This window comes from Hypanus sabinus, chromosome X1, assembly GCF_030144855.1.
Source record: "Hypanus sabinus isolate sHypSab1 chromosome X1, sHypSab1.hap1, whole genome shotgun sequence".
Lineage (NCBI taxonomy): Eukaryota > Metazoa > Chordata > Chondrichthyes > Myliobatiformes > Dasyatidae > Hypanus > Hypanus sabinus.
In genome coordinates, this window is record NC_082738.1 from 8,232,387 (window position 1) to 8,251,414 (window position 19,028).

Consider the following 19,028-nt stretch of genomic DNA (forward strand, 5'->3'; position numbering starts at 1 on the left):
CACGCACTCACCACTCTCTGAGTAAAAAACTTACCCCTGACATCTCCTCTGTACCTGCTTCCAAGCACCTTAAAACTGTGCCCTCTCGTGTTAGCCATTTCAGCCCTGGGAAAAATCCTCTGACTATCCACATAATCAGTGCCTCTCATTATCTTGTATTCCTCTATCAGGTCACCTCTCATCCTCCGTCGCTCCAAGGAGAAAAGGCCAAGTTCACTCAATCTATTCTCATAAGCCATGCTCCCCAATCCAGGCAACATCCTTGTAAATCTCCTCTGCACCCTTTCTATAGTTTTCATATCCTTGGTGACCAGAACTGAGCACCAAGTGGGGTCTGAGCAGGGTCCTATATAGCTATAACATTACCTCTCGGCTCTTAAACTCAATCCTACAGTTGATGAAGGCCAATACACCATATGCCTTCTTAACCACAGAGTCAATCTGCGCAGCAGCTTTGAGTGTCCTATAGACTCAGACCCCAGGATCGCTCTGATCAAGAGTCTAACCAATTATGCTATATTCTGCCATCATATTTGACCTACCAAAATGAACCACCTCACACCTATCTGGGTCGAACTCCATCTGCCACTTCTCAGCCCAGTTTTGCATCCTATCAATGTCCCGCTGTAACCTCTGACAGCCCTCCATACTGTCCACAACACCCCCAACCTTTGTGTCATCAGCAAATTCACGAACCCATCCCTCCACTTCCTCATCCAGGTCATTTATAAAAATCACAAAGAGAAGGGGTCCCAGAACAGATCCCTGATGCACACCGACCTCCATGCAGAATATGACCCAAATGCCTTGCTGAAATCCATACACACTACATCTACAGCTCTGCCTTCATCGATGTTTTAAGTCACATCCTCAGAAAATTCAATCAGGCTTGTAAGGCACGGCCAGCCTTTGACAAAGCCATGCTGACTATTCCTAATCATATTATGCCCCTCCAAATGTTCATAAATCCTGCCTCTCAGGATCTTCTCCATCAACTTACCAACCAGTGAAGTAAGACTCACTGGTCTATAATTTCATGGGCTATTTCTACTCCCTTTCTTGAATAAGGGAACAACATCTGCAAATCTCCAATCCTCCGGAACCTCTCCCATCCCCATTGATGATGCAAAGATCATTGCCAGAGGCTCAGCAATCTCCTCCCTCACCTTCCACAGTAGCCTGGGGTATATCTTGCTCAGTCCCAGTGACTTATCCAATTTGATGCTTTCCAAAAGCTCCAGCACATCCTCTTTCTTAATATCTATATGTTCAAGCTTTTCAGTCCACTGTAAGTCATCCCTACAATCGCCAAGATCCTTTTCCGTCGTGAAGACTGAAGCAAGTTATTCATTAAGTACCTCTGCTCCCTCCTCTGGTTCCTTACACACTTTTCTACTGTCACATTTGATTGGTCCTATTCTCTCACGCCTTATCCTCTTGCTCTTCACATACTTGTAGAATGCCTTGGGGTTTTCCTTACTCCTGTCTGCCAAGGGCTTCTCATGGCCCCTTCTGGCTCTCCGAATTTCATTCTTAAGCTCCTTCCTGCTAGCCTTATAGTCTTCTAGCTCTCTATCATTACCTAGTTTTTTGAACTTTTCGTAAACTTTTCTTTTCTTGACTAGATTTTCAACAGCCTTTGTACACCACAGTTCCTGTACCCCACTATCCTTTCCCTGTCTCATTGGAACATACCAATGCAGAACAAAACACAAATATCTCCTGAGCATTTGCCACATTTCTGCTGTACATTTTCCTGAGAACATCTGTTCCCAATTAATCCTTCCAAGTTCCTGCCTGATAGCTTCATATTTCCCCTTACTCCAACTAAACGCTTTGCTAACTTGTCTGTTTCTATCCCTTTCCAATGCTATAGTAAAGGAGATAGAATTGTGATCACTATCTCCAAAATGCTCTCCCACTGAGAGACCTGACACGTGACCAGGTTCATTTCCCAATACCAGATCAAGTACAGCCTCTCCTCTTGTAGGCTTATCTACATATTGTGTCAAGAAGCCTTCCTGAACACACCTAACAAACTCCACCCCATCTAAACTCCTTGCTCTAGAGAGATGCCAATCAATATTTGGAAAATTAAAATCTCCCACCACAACAACCCTGTTATTATTGCACCATTGGAGAATCTGTCTCCCAACCTGTCCCGGTTACTATTGCGTCATCTATAAAAACACCCAGTAGAGTTATTGACTACTTCCTGTTCCTAACTTCCACCCACAGAGAATCCATCGACAATCCCCCCATGACTTCCTCCTTTTCTGCAGCCATGACGCTATCTCTGATCAGCAGTGCCACGCCCCCACCTCTTTTGCCTCCCTCCCTGTCCTTTCTGAAACATCTAAAGCCTGGCACTCTAAGTAGCCATTCCTGCCCCTGATCCATGCTCTAAGCTCATCCGCTTTGTTCATGATACTCCTTGCATTAAAATAGACACATCTCAAACCATCAGTCTGAGCGCATCCCTTCTCTATCACCTGTCTATCCTACTTCTCGCACTATCTACAAGCTTTCTCTATTTGTGAACCAACCACCTCTTCCTCCATCTCTTAAGTTCGGTTCCCACCCCTCTGCAATTCTAGTTTAAACTCTCCCCAATTGCCTTAGCAAACCTTCCCTGCCAGGATATTGTTCCACGTCGGATTCAAGTGCAACCCGTCCTTTTTGTACAGGTCACACCTGCCCCAAAAGAGGTCCCAATGATGCAGAAATCTGAATCCCTGCCCCCTGCTCCAATCCCTCAGCCACACATTCATCCTCCACCTCACTCTATTCCTATACTCACTGTTGTGTGGCACAGGCAGTATTCCCAAGATTACTACCTTTGTGGTCCTGCTTCTCAACTTCCTTCCTATCTCCCTGTAGTCTGATTCCAGGACCTCCTCCCTTTTCCTACCTACGTCAGACAAGAATGTCCCTTAAGGAAGCCATGCTGACTATGACCTATTTTATCCTGTACCTCCAAGTACCCCAAAACCACATCCATAACAATTGAATCCGAGATCTTCCCAACCACTAAGGGCTAGACTAACTGGCCTATAATATCATTTCTTCTGCCTCTCTCCTTTCTTGCAATTTTCCAGTCTTCCAGAACAATTCCAGAATCTAATGATTTTTGAAAGATCATTATTAATGTCTCCACAATCTCTTCAGCCACCTCTTTCAGAACCCTGGGATGTACACCATCTCGTCCTGGTGACTTACCTACATGCAGACCTTTCAGTTTCCCAAGGACTTTCTCCATAGTAATGGTAACTTCACACACCTTATGACCCCTGACACCTGGAACTTCCACCATACTGCTAGTGTCTTCCACAGTGAAGACTGATGCAAAATTCTTATTCAATTTGTCCGCCATTTCATTGTCCCCCATCACTACATCTCCAGCATTATTTTCCAGTGGTCCAATATCCAGTCTCACCTCTCTTTCACATTTTATGTATCTGAAGAAACCTTTGGTATCCTCTTTAATATTATTGGCTAACTTACTTTCATATTCCATGCTTACCTGCTTAATGACTTTTTAGTTGCCTTCTGCAGGTTTTTAGAAGCTTCCCAATCCTCTGACTTCCCATTAATTTTTGCTCCATTATATGCCCCTTCTTTGGCTTTGACTTTTCTTGTTGGCCACGGTTGTGTCATCTTGCCTTTAGAATACTTCTTCCTCTGGGGTGTCTATATCCTTTGCCTTTCAAATTTCTTCCAGAAATTCCAGCCATTGCTGCTCTGCCATCATCCCTGCCAGTGTTCTTTTCCAATTAATTCTGGCCAGCTCCTCTCTCATGCCTCTGTAACTCCCTTGACTTCACTGAAATACTGATACATCTCACTTTAGCTTCTCAAAATTCAGGGTGAATTTGATCATTTTATGATCACTTTCCCCTAATGGTCCTACTGTGCTGCACCAATGGCTTTTGGGACCACCTTGTGAAGGAACCCATTGAAGTAAAATTAGAGAAAAATAATTTCAACAAAGACAATGGTCTCGCTCTAAGTAAGAACTGGAATTTGATGGTAAACAAGGTGAGACAGTGGAAACGTGAATGGATGAGGACTAACCAATCAGGAGGGATGGATGATAGGGGTATATATACCACCGGACTAGACGTGCCCAAGCATCATACCTGATGAAGATGGCAGAATTTGTCATCAAAACATCAGCTGGAACCCCAAGAAGAGTTTATTTATTCACAATTTTACCATTACAGCTCCTTAAAACGTCCTGAAATCAGATGTTGTATCCAGGGGACAACCTGGAGTTTGGTGAGCAAATAGCAAACTGATAATGTTGGAGGCTTTAATAGGCTTGGATCATTGGATCAATAGTCAGTGGAATGAAGGTATCAGATTAACTGGGTCTTAAATATCCAAATCTTGCTGCTCCCACAGAATTACAGTCGAATGATTCCGGGCACCACCGTTGGAACAGTCTTCCGGGATTCAAGCAATGTCCTGCAACTCATTATTGATGCTTACAAGGTAAGTACAGCCTGAACACTGTGACTGATTCAGGAAGAGTTCAAACTGATGGTATTGTCATCTGGAGGAACTGTCGTTCTCGTCCCATTATCTATACCTGTTACTTCTGATCTCCACACCAGTTCCAAACTTGGTTCCTGCTCCTTCCCAGCTCAGTTCCATCACAAATAGTCAACACTGTGGGTTGCAGGAAGAAGATGTGGAGGATCTGATATCCAGAACTTCCCAAAAAGATTTAGAAATGGGAAAACATTTATATCTTGCATGTATAATTTGATTCAAAGACAGGTAATTAAACAAGGAGTCCATAAGTCAAGACAAAAATGGGAAAGTGATTTGAATATTAAAATTGAAGAAACAAATTGGTCAAGACTATGTCTTGATAGTATGACAAATACAATAAATGTCCGGTTAAGATTAGTGCAATATAATTTTCTACATCAATTATATATTACACCACAAAAAATAAAAAAATTAAATTCAAATTTATCGGATCAGTGTTTCCGATGTAACCAGGAAACTGGTACTTTTTTACATTCGACATGGTCTTGCTCTAAAATTCAACCTTTTTGGACAAATTTAAGACTTTTATTGGAACAAATTACAGGAACACAATTTCCTCATAATCCAATATTATTTTTACTAGGTGATATTGAAGGGATAAAACCGAAACTCAAACTAAATAAGTATCAGAAAGAATTTATAAAAATTGCACTGGCAGTAGCCAAAAAAGCTATTGCAGTTACTTGGAAATCGGATACACATTTAAGTATAGATTCTTGGAAGAAAGAAATCTATGGTTGTATTCCATTAGAAAAAATTACTTATAATTTAAGAGATAAATATGAAACATTTCTGAAAATTTGGAGCCCTTATTTACAAAAGACAGGATTAAATATATAGATGCTCTGAAGATGAAACAATTGGTTATTAGGGGAAAGAAATAAATATACATATTAAAGTTATTACGAATTCCATGGAGCATGTGGAGATCTTCCAACAACCAGGCATTCTTTCTTTCTTTCTTTCTCTTTTTTTTCTATAGGGCAGTTAGGGGGGAGGGGTTAAGGGGAGGGGGTAAGGGTTATATACATTGTTTTTTCATACTTTGTAACCATTTAAAAATGCAATAAAAAAAGTTTAAAAAAAAAGAAATGGGAAAACAGTCACCAAGGCCTGGAGGATAGGAAATAATTTCACTCTTGTCCAACCAACACACACAAAATGCTGAAGGCATTTAGCAGGCCAGGCAACATCTATTGAAAAGAGTAAACAGTTGAAATTTCAGACCGAGACCCTTCATCAGGACTGGGAAAAATAGATATCCTATCTTCTCATCTTTTTTTCTCCCCCCAGTCCTGATGAAGGGTCTCAGTCTGAAACTTAGACTGTCTACTCTTTTCTATAGATACTACCTGGCCTGCTGAGTTTCTCCTGCATTTTGTGTGTGTTTCTTGGATTTCCAGCATCTGCAGATTTTCTTGTCTTTGTTTTACTCTTGTTCAAGGCAGGAGAAAGGAATTAAGGAAGAAAGAACAAGGCTGGGGAACATGGGGTAGGAAAGTGCAAATGAAGGATCTGTTGGCCCAGCACTCGTAGGACAAGGAATACTGTTCAGGGACCTACAAACCAAGAATTCATGGCCCACAGTACCTCAGACCAGGCAGCTATTGGCCAAGTTAGCAATATGAATGAGGCAAGAACCATAGGACACTAACTCAGCACAACTGATATGCTGTTAGGAAGAACATGTATTTAAACTAAACTGCATGCTCTTTATTTCTCATCCTTAGCAAATCCGTTCCCGGGTAGAATTGGAAGTTCTGAATGTGCCGAAAGAGCTATCGGTGTCCTTCGATGCTTACTGTGGGAGTGACAAGTTTATTCCAGGACAGGGGTTTTGCTCAGGGCTTAAAATTGGAGACACAGTAAGTACAATGTTGTTGTGCTGAGGTGGTCATAGTTTGCTGGCCAAGAAATCTGCCCATGATTTTCCTGCATTCAATGTCTAAAGGGACGATTATCTAAAGGGACTGATATCTCACTGTGATGATAAGGTGCTGCCACATCCAGAATCCTAAAACCACCCTCTAGGATTTATTCATTAGGTTATTGCTCAAATGTACCTTTGTGAAACATCTTCATGAATGAATCCTGAACATCACAGAATACCGAAGTTATTTTCCAAGTTAACTATCCTCAGCATTAATCACCCCATTTATGTCTCAGTACAAGCTGGCACTTTGCATTACCAAACGTCATTAATTCAGTCCTTCTGGAGAGGACTGGGCTTTGATGCCCGTAGGAGCAGCAGCATCTTAAATCATGACTTCATATCATCTGAGGTGGGCAGCTGAAGGCCAACTGTTCAGGAGCTGCACTTTGCCTTTTTACATTTGCCCTAGAATCCCCTCCAACTTCCTCAGTTTCATCCTCTCTCCCCTCCCAGTTTCCTCCTCACTCCTGACTCCCTGTTCAGGTCCCTCAGCATCCCAGCTCCCCCACCAACTTCCTCTTCACCCACATCCACTTTAAAGTGCTTCTGCATTCCCTATCCAGGGGAGAGGTCTTCTCCAAGTGCCTATCCTGTCCAAGCCATTAATTATTTTATAAACTTTTCTTTTAGGAAACTTAGACCTGGGAAGCTCATTCTTAACCTCAGGGGAATATACTTTGAGACAACTTGATTTTTGACTGATCTTATATAAAAACACATTATAACCCTTTATCTTCCAGGACTTGATTCCAAAGTTCAAACTTGAACCAGTTCCAACATAACATACCAATGAAAACAAATGCATTCATCTCTTAATTTGTGTTCAATAAGTAATCCTTTGAGACATAATTTCAGTATTTCCAACATTTCCAAGAAGTTAATTAGACCAGTACTCATGAGTCTAAGAAGTTTAAAAAAACCAATGTGATTATAAGGCATGCTGTTTACACAGCCTACATTCTATGAGTATTAACATATTTTAGAGCTTACTGTACCAAACTTTTTAAGCCTAAGGGGTTGGCTTTGGTTCAACCAACAACTCCATAAAGTATTGGTGCTGCCCTCACCTGCATCTCCTCCATTTCCCGAACATCCACGCTCACTCCATCTTCCTTCCTCCTGAACAGTGATAGAGTTCCTACCACACGCCATGAGCCTCCACATCCAACACATCATCCTCCACAGCTTCCACCATCTCTAAAGGGATCCCACAACTTAACATATATTTACCTCCCCCACCCCAACCACTTTCCTCTGTGATTTCCCTACACATTCGTCCCTCCCCACTGATCTCACTCCCGGCACTTATCCCTAGAAGTGGCCTAATTGCAATACCTATCCATTAACCCCCATTCAGGGCCACAAACAGTCCTTCCAGGTGAGGCAACACTTCACCTATAAATCTGTTGGAGTTGGCTGTTGTGGCCAGTGCTCCCGATGCGGCCTCCTCTACATTGGTGAGACCCGCCGTGAATTGGAGAACCGCTTCGTTGAGCACCTCCATTCCATCTGGCAAAAGTGGAACTTCCTGGTGGCCAAACATTTGAATTCTTACCCCCATTCCAGTTCTGACATTCCAGTCTGTGGCTTCCACTTTTGCCAAGATGAGGCCAGTGTCAAGGTGGAGCAGCAACACCTCGTATTCCATCTAGGTAGCCTCAAACAAAATAGCATGAACATCGATTTCTCCTTCTTGTGATTTTTTCCCTCCCACTTCCCTCCTCTTCTATTCCCCACTCCAGCCTCTTACAGTACCATGCAAAAGTCCTGTTGTTGAATGCAACTTTTGTCATCTTCAACTGATCCTAGCACCAAACACATCTTTACCAGCCTTCCCCCGGCTCTCCCTTTCCGTAGGGATCGGTTAAAAGAAACTTACTTCCCCTCTCCTATTCCCCTCTCTGGCCTCGTAACTCTTTTCGCCAGCCTATCACCTCCCCCTGGATCCCCTCCTCATTCCTTTTCTCCTATGATCCACTCTCCTGTCCTATCAGATTCCTTCCTCTCCAGCCCTTTATCTTTCCCACACTCCTGACTTCACCTATCAGCTTCTAACTATCCATCTTCTCCTCACCCCACCTTTTTATTCTGGTGCCTTTCCCCACTTTCTTTCCAGTCCTGATGAAGGCCTTTGAGCCAAAGCATCGACAGTTCATTTGTTTCCATAGACTTGCTGAGTTCCCCCAGCATCTTGTGTGTGTTGCTTTGGAATTCCAGTATCTGCAGAATCTCTTGTGTCTATAGAATATTGTAAACTATCCAGAAGACTGAAAGAGGTTAGTCAGTCAATATGTTCATGCTGGTACTCGGGTTCCATGAGATTCTCCCTACTTGCCTTTCTTCCACTAATGCCATTAAGACTGGCCTTCAAGTTCCCTTCTCCTTTATGTGTCTCCAAAATTTTCCTTACATTTCAAAGCCGTTCATTTCATCCACTTGTTGTGGTATTCTTGTATTGGGGAAATGTTCATTGTACAGTTGGGGGCTGACTGGATGAGTGAAATAGTGTTTAAGTGTGTTGTGTATTTAATATTTCAATAATACTTGAGTGATCTGTGTGTTTTGACATTACAAGATGTAACAAGGGGGGGTTTGAGATTTTGAAGGTGTTGAGAAACACAGGGAGGACGTTTCAGAAACAAGGGTTTCAGCACCTCCTGATCCACTGACAGTGCAGCATACTTTGGGTATGGATGAAGAGGTCAAGGATTGGATATTATTGATTTAGACTAGTAAGTCAATGCATGTGTAACGCCCCGGTTAAGATTTTTACTGCTATGCTGTAGGTACTTCATTTGAGCAGTTCTGTAAGAGCAGCCTGTTCTGCTTTCAGCCTGTTGGATTTGAGCTGAGATAAGGGCTTAGTTGTTCAGCTTAGGGATGTAGTGTCAGCCAGTCAGGATGGTGGAGTTGGGAGAAGGTTTTGTGAGGGACACTTGTGTGGGTCAAGGTTTTTTGGGACGGGATCAGGGAGAAGACAGGAGGGAGATGGCTGAGAATGCTGCCCCTGTTACGCAAGATGTTTTGTGCAGATAAATAGCTTTAAGGAAGAGGAACCAATACTCCAGGGGAGTCCCGTTTGTTCGAGATGGATTCAGAAGATGGTGTGTGCTTTCACACAGACCGAGGGTCTAGCGCGCAAGTTACAGACAAGTTCAAGATGAGCTCCAACTTAAGTGCATATTTGACGGTTTAAGAATAATGGGCCTTTTTTTCTTTCTTTCCATTAATAACTGCTTAAGTTAACATTCTTAAATATACTGTAATTTTAATTGTATGCAGTGTATGATCTGTTATTTCTTGCCAATGGCCAGTTGCTTGAGGCAGTAAATTACACAGCATTTACACAAACCGAAGTTAGGTGGGCAAGATATCCCAACATCAGGGATTTGGTGGAACCAGTCATATACACCCTAGCCATACGAAGCCTGAGAAAGGTGGGCTTCTCACCATGGAGTCCAGTGGCTGTTAGTAAGGAGCTAATGAACAGCATTTCCAGAGATGCCCAATAAAAGGGGGCTTCACATGGAAATAGGACAAAGCCAGACTCCAGAGCTTAATACTATTTAATGCCTCAGTGCAAGAAAAATAAAAAAAATCTGTCTCAAATTGGATGTTTTCAATTGTCCTGGTCACTGTAGGGTTTTGTAGGAAGGAAAGGAGCTTAGATTTTCACTTAACGTTGTGTTCATGGTGCCATCACTGAGCAGTCTGACTTTAACTTTAAGGTTTTTTCCATGATTTGGAGCCTCAACAACCCTCACCAGAGGAAATACTTCGCCTCTTCACCCCACCAAGCCACGTTAATCAGAAAGGATGTAATGCACTCCTATGAATATGATAGGACAGAGTAAGGACATGGAATAAATTGTAGACTACAGCATGGTGTTCACAACTAGATGATATATGGAGGAATTGTTTCTCACAGAGAGTGCGGAATCTCTAGAATTCTCTACCGCAGAGAGTTGTGAAGGCTGAAGTAACACATACAGAATGCTGGAGGGACTCAGCAGGCCAGGCAGCATCTGTAGTAAACAGCCAACAGTCAACGTTTCAGGACAAGACCCTTCATCAGGACATCAGGACTTTTCAGCAGGTCCTGATGAAAGGGTCTCAGCCCGAAATGTCGACTGAACTCTGCTGCCTGGTCTGCTGAGTTCCTCCAGCTTTTTGTGTGTGTTACTTTGGATCTCCAGCATCTGCAGATTATCTCGAGTTGTCAAGGTTGTGTCAGCAGCAGCATTTAAAGTGGACATGGGTACATTTTTAAATGATCAGTGCATCGAGGGCTCTGGGTATCTGGTTCAATCAAGGAGCTGATGCCTGGGGCGGATCATACTGAACGAGGGGTAGGCCTGAGGAGCTGCAGCTGACTCCAGTTCACACATCCTTATCTTCTTAGCTGACTAGGGTGTTGGTGAAAATGTTTTGTTTTCGGTCCATTTCTTTACTGCCGTAAATCTGGAGATTGCTGGCAAAGATGAGCCCTTCATGCAGTCCTCGGTTGGGTAAGATGCAAGATGGGAGACATTAATCTTCACCAAGGCATCTGACTGCAAAAGTAATTGTTTCAGAGATGAAGTAACATGAAAATTAATGGCATCAACTGACAACCAAGGAGGTTGTAGCTTTTAATTTCTACACACAAAATAAGAAGCTGAGTAGAGCAATTCTTCCCCCTTTTATGTTAAACCAATTGAATTATCGAATTTCAGGATGTATATTGTATATATTTCTCTGACATTAAATGTACCTATTGAAGATATTTTTGCACACAATGTTAGCTAATCAGTCCCTGTGCACCTAGCGCTCTGGGGGAGTTGTCAGGGAGTCAGTGTGTCAGTTGGATGGAACAGTCCCACTTGGATCTCTCACAGGAAGGGGGTTGACTAAGGTTGGAACCAATGGTCTAAGACTCTGGTAGTCCAGGAGCTGAACGACCATACTGCCATTCACCAAAGAAGCACCAAGCACACTTGTCCCTTGAGCTGTTCAGACATGGCTGTTCTGAACATAAGCCCAGTTCCACGTTCCTGTCTAGCTCAGTAACTTATCTATCTGTATACTGTGTGTGCTTCTGCCTTTCATTGATGAGGCTGCATTTTGAATGTTGTGTTCAATTTTGGTCACCCTGCCATAGGAGTGTGGGGGAGATTTATGAGGATGTTCCTGGGGCTTGAGGGAGTGAGTTAAGGAGAGAGGTCGAAAAGGCTTGGATTTTGTTCATTGTAGTGCAGGAGAATGAGGGTTGATCTCATAGAGGTGTAAAAAAATGTCATAAGGGTCATAGATAGGGGTTTTTTACCGGTCTTATTACGTGATTAGTCGCCACAGTCTTTGAGGAAATGAAATTTCACTAGCTGCTAGCAGGCCATCAGAGGAATCCAAGTATTGGAAGGGGGCAGTGAATAGAAACCACACACTTCCGGAAATAAGGTTTTATTTATAAGAAAAAAAAACAGTCTGTACAAAATATTTACATGAGCAAGAACAATTCAAAATTTCAACATTCTGTTTGGGTTCCAAACCTTAAGTATCAAACCACAACACATTCTTTTTTTTTAATTAGAAGCAGTGAGATTCCTTTATTACTCTAATTTCTCTAATTAGATCTAGTGTTATTCCCCATTTAAAAGTTTACAGATTAAACTTTCCTTTTTACTTATCCCTAGTTAATTAGGAAACCATATATAATTCTTATTCTTAAGTATTATAGTTAACTTCAGTTTTGTTCCAGGCAGGTTATCTACAAGTTTAAATTCAAATTCAAAAATTATATATACACAGTTTAACTCCTTTCTTAACAATTCTCCATCACAACTTTTAAACAAAGTAAATTTCATTCAGTAACTTAACCAAAGTCTTTGTAGAAAATCAAATTTGGATTCTTTGAATGAAAATAAACTTGTACATCGAAAAGTATTAAATCCTCTGCATCATTACACATTTCGTTCCCACGCTGGTTCTTCATCTTGGGTGGCTCATCATTTTCTTTCTTGGTTCATTGGAATGAAATAGTTTATCATCCATGGCAAGTCTGGAGACTTCCGGTGGCTGTAATGGAGTAGGTTGCACTAGCTACGTGCTCTAAAATTAATTGCTTACTTTGCTGTTTAAACCTATCTCGGTGAGAGCACCATGTGTAGAAAGCTGTCAAAAAAAAGACTACTTTAGAGACTTTGACTGAAATGTTTCAACAAATGTCAGAGAAACTCGAAAAATTGGATAAACTGGATGACTTGGAATCCAAGTTTGACTTGTTACAGAATTCCTTCGACCTGGTTAAATCTGAACTGAAAACACTTAATCGGAAACTTGGAAGTCTACAGCAGACTGTGAATGACCATGGCAAGTCAGTTTACAAACTTGTACAAAAAACTTGACCAAATCCCTTGGTATGATTATAGAGAACTAATTCCTGACTACACGGTAGGGATTTTGGACACTGGTCTCTGCTGATATTGCTGCGTGGTATAACCGTAGCTTCAATAAATCTTTTATCACTATTGTCTCTCCTCTAGGGGTTTCACCCTGAGGTTTTCAAATTACTAATTACTAATTCTACTTTTCAGAGTTCATCTCTTCAACTTCTAATCATTGCTGCGTTTCTCTCCTTGTCCGTCCTGCGGCAGCCACGCCCTGCCCTTGCATAGCGTGTTTTTTTTCAAATTCTCCTTTTTTTAACATCAGTAAACCTCGTTTTCATCCCTCCACAGGTGGAGCTTTTTAACATTACATCTTTGGGTTTAATTAACCTGGGTTACACAGGGCTGGAGCATCAAGAACTAGAGGGTATAGGTATAAAGTGAGAGATTTAATAAGAACATGAGGTCCATATGTATTGTATGCATAGAACTTCAGCATGCCTTCAGCTTCATACAAATCAAAATTTGTTCTCCTTTTCCCTCCAGGTGAATTTTACAGTGAAAGTAGAGGCTACAGAGTGTCCAAAAGATGAGAAGATGAAGACATTTACACTGAAACCAGTTTCGTTCAAGGATGCTTTGGAAGTCACTGTCAATTTCAGTTGTAGCTGCGACTGTGAGAGTGAAGCAGTGGAGAACAGCACAGTGTGCAACAATGGCAATGGGACCTACGAGTGCGGAATGTGCAAATGCCACCCAGGCCACCTTGGGCCATTCTGTGAGTGCAAGGAAGGGGATGGCTCAGTAATCACACAGGAAACTTGCTCCCCAAAGAAAGGTGACCCCATTTGCAATAACCGTGGGGAGTGCATTTGTGGACAGTGCGTGTGCCACAGCAGTGACTTTGGGATCATATATGGAGAGTTCTGCGAATGTGATGACTTTTCCTGCGGACGCCACAAGGGAAAGCTGTGCTCAGGTGAGTGAAGTAACTGAGTCACCGCACGTGGCAGCTGATGATCTCAGTGTCACAGGGAGAGTCCCGAAGAAGGGTACCAGACCGCAACCTTGACTGTTCATTCATTTCCATAGATGCTGAGTTCACTTAATGACTGACTGTTCGGAAAATGGCCTGGGCACTTCCAGCACATTATGTTTTAAAGGTATAACCTATGACCCGATGTGTTTGCAACGGGTAAAAAGTGACGGGTGAACTCTGCATTTGGTTGGCAAGGAGATTTGAACTGATGTGTCCTCAGCATAGTCTGCGCCTGCCAGTCTCCATTTCTATTCATTAGCATGTTTCTAACAGCATTTTACTTCCGAATAATTCACCGCGCAGATAGGTGTGAGTGTGCTGAGCCCGTGTTTCACAATGGATTGGGGCTGCTCACAGCACGTGGAGCAATCCATAGAGATGATTATGGAGGCTCAAAGGAGGAACCAGACTCAATGTAGGCATGTTCCCCCACCCTCCTCCCTCATTCTAATTTTTCCCTCACTCCAGGCCAGAATTCTATACAGATGTATGTACCTGTTGCAGAGTCTTTCTGAGTCTTTCTGACTCAGCTCCTGCGTGTTAGTGACTCACCAGATGCGATCTCACCAGGTAGCTCTTATCAGTGCCCAGAGTTAACATATTAACATTTGTATTGGGATAAAACCTAATAATTTTGTTCATGCATGCTCTTTCCACAATTTCCCATGTCGGTCAATTAGTTATTTGTGTTCTACTCAGCACCCATTGACCATGAAATCAAATTCCTTGGCAAAATGTTTATTTAATGGCCAGTGACAGTTCAATGGGCATCTGGAGTCGAACACTCAACTCCGAGTTTAACTGCATCAGATTTCTGAATGGACATTGATCCCACGAACACTACCTCACTCTTCTTTTTCCTCTCTTTTTGCAATACGTAATTTAACTTTTTAAATATATATATATCCTGTAATTTCCAGTTTTTATTATTATGGATTGCAATGTACTGCTGCAAAACAACAAATTTCATGGCACATGCCAGTGATGTTGACCCTGATTCTGATTCTGAACAGTTCCTGCATTTCACTGTACAGATGTAAAATCTTTCGGGACTCCTGAGTTTATGAAAAGCCCAATTTTAAAGCAAGCCTTCCTTCAGCAAGCACACCTGAACCTTTTTAAACTTAAACAGTTGAAAACAATTTAAAATTTTAACATTTTTGTGGATACTTTCTAAGACAAACCTGATTGTAAGAATTACATTGTGCCAACAGTTTCTTTTACAGGGAGGAGAGGAGGTATTGAGAACAATTTTCAGCAACAGGTACTTGGAAACATGAGAATGGGAATCAAATTTAATGAAGGGCTTCATGTTTTAATTCGTTACTTGGTTTTGTGTTCAATGGCCACACAAATTGAGTTATTTTGGGGGTATCATTGGATGTGATATAGCTACGACAACATTTTTTTTCCTTTCTGAGAATCTCCAGTGAATGGAATTTACTCTGGGATTTTCTAATCTGGCAAAATTTTGCACAAACTCAGAGAATAGTGTAAATAGTCTTCATTAAGTCTATGTCTGACAAGATGGTTTTGGAGTCATAGATTCAGCATAGAAACATGTCCTTTGGCCTAACTTATCACTGCCAATCAAGATGAGTTCCTGAGCTAGTATAATTTGTCTGCATTATACATACCCTCTAAACCTCTCCTACCCATGTACCTATCCAAGTGCCTTTTAAACATAGTAACTATTTCCACTTTTGTCACTTCCTCTGGCAGACGTGGAAGCTCATTCCATATACCAACCACCCTCTGTGTTGGAAAAACTTGCCTCATGGGTTCCCTTTAAATCTTTTCCTTCTCACCTTGGGCCAATGCCTTCCAGTTTTGGACTCTTTCTCCCTAAATCAGTAAAGCAGCCTGTAAAATGAAAGACCCCCCCCCCACGCACACACGCGCGCGCACACACACACACACACACACACACACACACACACACACACACACACACACACACACACACACACACACACACACACACACACACCACACCACACCACACCACACCCCCACCCCCACTCCAGGGTCTGTGGTGAACTGACAGTTTGGATTCAGAACTGGCACGTGTACAGAAGTCAGAAGACAGTGGTTGAAGGGACTTATCTGAGATGGAGGTCTGTGATCAGTGGTGTTCTGCAGGGATCTGCACTGGGCCCTCTGCAGTTTGTTATGTATATAAATGACCTGGATGATAATGTCGATGGGTGGGATAGTAAGTTTGTGGATGATACCAAGATCGGTGAAGTGTAGAAGCCTGGCAAAGTATGCAGCATGGTATAGATCAGCTGCAGGTATGGGCAGGGAAATGGCTGGTGGAGTTTAACCCAGATAAATGTGAGGTGTTGCATCTTGGCAGGGCAAATGTAAGGAAACAGTACATTGTCAAGGCAAGGTCCTTAACTCAGAGAGATCCAATTCCATAGCTCCTTGAAAGAGGCTACACAGGTCAATAAGGTGGTTGAGAAGGCTTATGGATGCTTGCTTTTATTAGTCAAGGCACTGAGTTCCAAAGTCAAGAGGTTATGTTGCAACATTATGAAACTCTGGTTAGGCCACATCTGCAGTATTGCACACACTGCTGGTTGCCCCACTATGGAAAAGATGTTGAGAATTTGGAGAGGGTGCAGAAGATATTTACCAGGATGATGCCTGGTTTAGAGGGCAAGTGCTATCATGAGGGGCTGGATTAACTTGGGTTGTTTTCTCTGGAGCACCGGAAGCTGAGGGGAGAGCTGATAGAGGTTTACAAGATTATGAGAGGCATAGATAGTGTAGACAGGGAGTATTTGTTTTCCAGCATTGAAATGTCCAGTACCAGAGGGCATGCATTGAAGGTGAGAGGGGTAGGTTCAAGGGGGATGTGAGGGGTAAGTTTTTTACTCAGAGAGTGGTGGATGCCTGGAATGTACTGCCTGGTATGGTGATAGAGGCAAATACATTGGAGGCTTTTGAGACACGTTTAGATAGGCACATGGCTGTCAGGAAGATGGAGGAATATGGACATGGTGTAGGCAGGAGGGATTAGTGTTTTGGATTTGCTTTTCAGCTAGTTCGGCACAACATTGAGGGCTGAATGGCCTGTTCCTGTGTTGTACTGTTCTAGGTTCTCTCTTCTCCCCTCTTCCATGTGCAGACGAAACAAAAACCTGAAAGATGAGGGATAACCTTTATAGATTTTTTAAAAATCATCAGGTTTTTGTAACTTCTACCCATGGAAGAAGGGAGAAGAAAGAATTCCCAGGGTGGGTGGGGTCTATGATTATACAGGCTGTTTTACTGATGCAGCGAGACGTATACTGAGTCCGTAGAAGGGAGACTACTCTCTGTGATGTGCTGAGCTGTGTCCATATTTCTCTGCTTTTGCAGGAGATTGGAAGCCCCAAAAATATCTCACTGTCTTTGACGGATAGCCTGGTCCAGGCTTTGGGGCTGTTCTTGCTCCATATACCTTTGAGTCTCCAGCTAAGCCCATGCTGAAGTACCACAGTGGTGTAGCAGATTCGGCCCAGGAAATGCCTTCTATTAAACAAAGAAATTAATTTCTATTCAGTCTTAAGTTCCAGTTTTGTCCTGTTTGAAGAAGTCATTCAAAAAGCAAGCAGTCCATGGGGAAAGTTCAGTCCCAGTTGGGAGTATTTCACTCTAGTCTCGGGGGAGGGCAACGTATAACAGGTTCACTAAATTGAGCCAGACATCAGAAAGTGGCAACACTGCTGTGTCAGGCTGTGTGGCAAAACCACTGATGGAACATCATATCTAGATATTGCGTAACTGTGCTCCCTGCTCTCCTCAAGCGGAATGTTTGCCACTATTTCATGTTGAGACCATGTGTAACACGTTGTTTTCCCCTCTTTAATTAGCAATTACAGATCACTAGTGTTTCATAACACTTGACCACATCCTGGGCTCTGGAGCCATTGTACACTATGGACAAGATCCTACCATTCAGGGTTTAGAGAAACATCTCTGCAATGTACAGACAAGAAAGTCAGTTCCTTTGGCTTACACCACCTCTCACAACCTCGTTCATCAGTCTGGGAAATAGTGTAAAACAATCTCCAATTATTACTTGGCTGAGTTCCCAGATTTCATCCATTCTGGGTTGGGGATCTCATTTTGAAATGTTATTTTCCCCCAAAGTCCTTAAATTCCAAGAGGAAATAATGTTTAGAGATCAACACCTCAACACCTACAAGGCATTCACTTGTTGCCCCAAAGTCACTGACCATCTTCTACTGGACATTGCTGCTTCTCCCATCGTGTTTCCCAGCATGGTGTACAGGGCAAACACAAGTCCAAGCACTGGGATGTGATCCAGTGTGGTATCAGAACTGTCTCAGCTCAGGTAGTCTGCTGCTTTCACAGAAACATTTTGGGGCCCCAGCTCTGTGTGAATGCCCGTGTGCAGTGATTTTCTAAAATTCACAAGCACTCAGTAATGTCCAAGACCTGTTACAGAATATAGAAGTTACTGAAAAATCTTCAAACTTTTTCACATTTAAAGCACCAAAAACATTGAAATTAGCAAATACATATTTTCAAAAACCTACTCTCCTCGCTCCTGCGAGCTGATTTCTCCCATTCGTTTGAATCAGGTTGTTGCTCCCAATCTAACCAGGAACAGAGCTAACACTCACTGTCTGTGAGCCGGTGATTACAGTCTACTAGCAAGCAGCACAGAGGTCAGGTCATGCCCTCTCTATAGACACAGAAAACTCGGTGTAGAACATTTGCTCAGTGTTGACCTACTTAGTGATTTTTTTATTTGCTGTAGTCATTGTAGCAATTGGAACTCACACTCGCCCTCAAAATACATACAGTATATGTCACCATATACAACCCAGAGATTCATTTTCTTGTGGGCATACTCAGCAAATCTATAGAGTAGCAACTATAACAGGATCAATGAAAGATCAACCCGAGTGCAGAAGATACCAAACTGAGCAAATGCAAATAAAATAGATAGCAATAAATAATGAGAACATGAGATAAGGAGACCTTAAAGAGAGATCATTGGTTGTGGGAACATCTGAATGCTGGGGCAAGAGTGTGTAGCTATACCCTTTGTTCAAGAGCCTGATGGTTGAGGAGTAGTAACTGTTCTCGAACAATGGTGCGAGTCCTAAGGCTC

At 42.4% G+C, this 19,028-nt stretch overlaps 1 protein-coding gene across 2 annotated transcripts in view; it reads left to right on the top strand.

Annotated features, from left to right (window-relative positions):
* The window catches only part of itgb3b (integrin beta 3b), a 93,349-nt gene that overhangs the window by 51,517 nt on the left and 22,804 nt on the right, over window positions 1-19,028 (top strand). For both annotated transcript variants that reach the window (XM_059955724.1, XM_059955725.1), the window contains 3 exons: window positions 4,405-4,494; window positions 6,288-6,422; window positions 13,402-13,834. In XM_059955724.1, coding sequence (XP_059811707.1) covers window positions 4,405-4,494; window positions 6,288-6,422; window positions 13,402-13,834 — 658 coding nt within the window. The remainder of the gene's footprint in view (window positions 1-4,404; window positions 4,495-6,287; window positions 6,423-13,401; window positions 13,835-19,028) is intronic.